This window comes from Salvelinus sp. IW2-2015, unplaced genomic scaffold, assembly GCF_002910315.2.
Source record: "Salvelinus sp. IW2-2015 unplaced genomic scaffold, ASM291031v2 Un_scaffold1687, whole genome shotgun sequence".
Classification (NCBI taxonomy): domain Eukaryota; kingdom Metazoa; phylum Chordata; class Actinopteri; order Salmoniformes; family Salmonidae; genus Salvelinus; species Salvelinus sp. IW2-2015.
Genome location: NW_019943086.1, coordinates 130460 through 135142, shown reverse-complemented (window position 1 = coordinate 135142; position 4683 = coordinate 130460). Strand labels below are relative to the sequence as shown.

The 4683-nt window shown below is 43.1% G+C and overlaps 1 protein-coding gene across 1 annotated transcript in view; it reads left to right on the top strand.

Moving 5' to 3' along the window:
• The first annotated feature begins 451 nt into the window (after window positions 1-451).
• Window positions 452-4683, top strand: part of plekhg6 (pleckstrin homology domain containing, family G (with RhoGef domain) member 6) — a 26467-nt gene continuing 22235 nt past the window's right edge. The window contains exons 1-3 of the mRNA XM_070439484.1: window positions 452-545; window positions 2615-2837; window positions 3053-3155. Coding sequence (XP_070295585.1) covers window positions 526-545; window positions 2615-2837; window positions 3053-3155 — 346 coding nt within the window. The 5' untranslated portion in view covers window positions 452-525. The remainder of the gene's footprint in view (window positions 546-2614; window positions 2838-3052; window positions 3156-4683) is intronic.

The following is a 4683-nucleotide window of genomic DNA, read 5'->3' as shown; positions in this document are numbered from 1 at the left end:
CTGTCGCCACATCCCCTCTCTAACCTTTTCCACTTCTCTTCCCACGTCCTCTTTACATGTCTGCTGATCTGTCTGTCATTTTACATTTATCCTCTTTTTCAATCACCTCATTCCTCAGTCAACTACCATTCTGTGTCTCACTCTCTGTTTTATAACCCTTATAGACGGTGCTCTTCGCATCTCTAGGTAGAGGCTCCTCAGACAGGTTTTAGAGGACATGATCACTTCCTGTAGAACTATTACCTCCTCAGAATGATCGATATCACTGATCGACATGAAACAACACAAACCATCTAGTCAGAAGAAATGAATCAGCGCCACCCTCGTAACAAACACCACTGCTACACATTAACTAGGCCGTAGCGCAGATTTGTTATCTTAAGAATCCAGTTGTTCTCGTCAGGCCAGTTAGAGGGCAGGGGTGCTAGAGAAAGGGAGGGAAGGAGGCAGGATAGGGAGGGACCGAATCAAAGAGAGAAAGAGTGAGAGAGCCAACAGAAACGAAAGATGACTGTCTGAATCAAGATGGATCTAACCAAAGCCAGGTAATTAATTTTACTTTGATTTATTACCGTAGAAGTAGACTTGTGAAGGCACTATCTGGGACATTGTATCTTTGATTATTGCACTCAATCAATGCCTTGACAATCTGACGTTTCTTCTTTGTATAATAATCAGTACACTTATACTGTGTTGTAATGTGTTCGTTTTATGATGTGTGTTGATTTGAGGTTCCCCTCAGAACCAACACAGACCAACATGGCTGCTGTGTGTTGGCCTGGTGTCAACTCAAATAGATGATTGTGTTTCAATGATACTTGAAGTCACCAGTATTAATGAATTTTTACTAGTGAGATATAGTGAATGTAAACAGGTGGTTGACATCTTGTCATGAGTGTCTGATTAAATCACTGACGTCATGGAGCAGGCGTTTTGATGTTAGGCACTGTGGCGTGGATTGTGTGTGAATGTGTGAGAGAGACTATTTAGGCTCTCTGAAAGTATGCAGTGTGTGTGTATCTTGTATCGTGTGTATTATTCACTGCATTAAAGCTCTAGATCGGGGTTTCCCAAACTCAGTCCTGGGGCCCCCCCTGGATGCACGTTTTGGTTTTTGCCCACAGCTGACAATGAGTTGGTTATTTGAATCAGCTGTGTAGTGCTAAGGTAAAAACCAAAACATGCACCCAGGGAGGGCCCCAGGGCTGAGTTTGGGAAGCCCTGCTCTAGATTACTGTAGGTTGATGTCTTTGGTGTGATAGATGTATGGCTGGGAACTGAAGGTACATTTTTGCTGTGTAACCCAAAGCCCTTAGAGGACATGCTGTAGTTGGTGTATTTGGGTGAGGGTCAGGTATGTGTGAATGTGTGTAAGGTGAAGTTGTTTTTGAGGTTTCACCTTGGTCATACTGTAACTAAAGCTGAGAGCCCTGTGTGACTCGACCAGTGTCAGATTGTCTAGAGTTATTCACCTTGTCTCACTGAGGCTATTCCTGTCATCTCTGTTATTTCCACCTTACTGCTAGCCTGCGTTCCTGACAATGCATTCATCATTGCATTGAGGTAATCATTGTCATCATCATTATAGATTTTTGGCAAGATCATAACAGCTTGACTGAGGCAGAAACAAAGTGGTATTAAGGTCACAATACSTTGTCACTACATTGTGTTTCAATGGCCTGTAGCGGTTTACATTCTGCAGCCCATGTCTTGGTTTTATTTACTGTGCTCATGCTAAATGGGAGGTACCCATGTGAGTGTTTTGTTAGAAATGTAAGTTCCTCTGTCCTTCTTAGTTCCTCAAGTTTAATTTCCCCTCATTGGACTTCCCCCTTTTGGTTCCTTGTTCATTTAAGTATCTAACCTTTATTAACCAGGTCAATCATTAAGAATACGTTCTCTTTTAAAATAACTACATAGTAATCCCATGCTCTGCCTAGTCTCCTTTCTACTACCACCCTCGCTCCATCTCTNATTCATCATTGCATTGAGGTAATCATTGTCATCATCATTATAGATTTTTGGCAAGATCATAACAGCTTGACTGAGGCAGAAACAAAGTGGTATTAAGGTCACAATACCTTGTCACTACATTGTGTTTCAATGGCCTGTAGCGGTTTACATTTTCCAGCCCATGTCTTGGTTTTATTTACTGTGCTCATGCTAAATGGGAGGTATCGATGTGTGTGTTTTGTTAGAAATGTAAGTTCCTCTGTCCTTCTTAGTTCCTCAAGTTTAATTTCCCCTCATTGGACTTCCCCCTTTTGGTTCCTTGTTCATTTAAGTATCTAACCTTTATTAACCAGGTCAATCATTAAGAATACGTTCTCTTTTAAAATAACTACATAGTAATCCCATGCTCTGCCTAGTCTCCTTTCTACTACCACCCTCGCTCCATCTCTCCCTCTGCGTCTCTCCCTCCATCTCTCCCTCCATCTCTCCCTCTCTCTCCCTCTGCTTCTCTCCCTCTCTCTCTTCTTCTGTCTCTCCCTCCATCTCTCCCTCTGCGTCTCTTCCCCCTCTCTCTCTGTGTGTCTCTCCCTCCATCTCTATCTCTCTCTGTAAGCCCCAAGCATTAGGCCAACATTGTGTTTATGCTCTCTTATCTCTTCAGCCTTTCCTCAAAAGCAACAACCTCTTTCAATGAAGGAAGGGGAGGTGATGTGACTCAGCCAGAGGAAGTGGTGGAGCAGTGGAGGAATGGAGGAGAGGGGGAGAGACAGAGGGAGGTGGAGAGAGAGGCGGGCGTGACAGATGGACTAACTCTGGCTGCAGAGACAGCTACCAACCACAGGGTGTCAGCAGACAYACGCAGATTCAATACTGTGGGATACCATGTGAGGGTTATGAACTTCAGCTTCTGTCTGTAGATGCAGGATCAGTTTGAAATCATCCCTAAACTTGAGGCCCCCATGACACTTAATCTACYTCCTGAAGCCAAYTGGTAGAAACTTCACRCAGCCCACCAGAAGGCTATGTGTACTTCCTAATATTCAGGCTACCACAGCAGACACATACTGTATATTMACATTATWTTCWCCATCATTTTCAGAGGAAGCTGAAGCAGAAAGTGGTGGCAGACTATACCACGGTGAGTAAGGGAGCGTCTGGAAGTTTCAAACCCCGAGCAGCACTGAGACAGGTACTTTTCAACTGTGTATTATATATATATATATATTATATATATAATAATTATATATATATATACACAGTGGGGCAAAAAAGTATTTAGTCAGCCACCAATTGTGCAAGTTCTCCCACTTTAAAAGATGAGAGAGGCCTGTAATTTTCATCATAGGTACACTTCAACTATGACAGACAAAATGAGAAAAAAAAATCCAGAAAATCACATTGTAGAATTTTTTTATGCATTTATTTGCAAATTATGGTGGAAAATAAGTATTTGGTCCCTACAAACAAGCAAGATTTTGGCTCTCACAGACCTGTAACTTCTTCTTTAAGAGGCTCCTCTGTCCTCCACTCGTTACCTGTATTAATGGCACCTGTTTGAACTTGTTATCAGTATAAAAGAACCTGTCACAACCTCAAACAGTCACACTCCAAACTCCACTATGGCCAAGACCAAAGAGCTGACAAAGGACACCAGAAACAAAATTGTAGACCTGTACCAGCTGGGAAGACTGAATCTGCAATAGGTAAGCAGCTTGGTTTGAAGAAATAAACTGTGGGAGCAATTATTAGGAAATGGAAGACATACAAGACCACTGATAATCTCCCTCGATCTGGGGCTCCATGCAAGATCTCACCCCGTGGGGTCAAAATGATCACAAGAACGGTGAGCAAAAATCCCAGAACCACACGGGGGACCTAGTGAATGACCTGCAGAGAGCTGGGACCAAAGTAACAAAGCCTACCGTCAGTAACACACTACGCCGCCAGGGACTCAAATCCTGCAGTGCCAGACGTGTCCCCCTGCTTAAGCCAGTACGTGTCCAGGCCCGTCTGAAGTTTGCTAGAGAGCATTTGGATGATCCAGAAGAGATTGGGAAAATGTCATATGGTCAGATGAAACCAAAATATACTTTTTGGTAAAACTCAACTCGTCATGTTTGCAGGACAAAGAATGCAGAGTTGCATCCAAAGAACACCATACCTACTGTGAAGCATGGGGTGGAAACATCATGCTTTGGGGCTGTTTTTCTGCAAAGGGACCAGGACGACTGACCCGTGTAAAGGAAAGAATGAATGGGGCCATGTATCGTGAGATTTTGAGTGAAAACCTCCTTCCATCAGCAAGGGCATTGAAGATGAAACGTGGCTGGGTCTTTCAGCATGACAATGATCCCAAACACACCGCCCGGGCAACGAAGGAGTGGCTTCGTAAGAAGCATTTCAAGGTCCTGGAGTGGCCTAGCCAGTCTCCAGATCTCAACCCCATAGAAAATCTTTGGAGGGAGTTGAAAGTCGTGTTGCCCAGCAACAGCCCAAAACATCACTGCTCTAGAGGAGATCTGCATGGAGGAATGGGCCAAAATACCAGCAACAGTGTGTGAAACCTTGTGAAGACTTACAGAAAAGTTTGACCTCTGTCATTGCCAACAAAGGGTATATAAAAAGTATTGAGATAAACTTTTGTTATTGACCAATACTTCTTTTCCACCATAATTTGCAAATAAATGCATAAAAAATCCTACAATGTGATTTTCTGGATTTTTTTTTCTA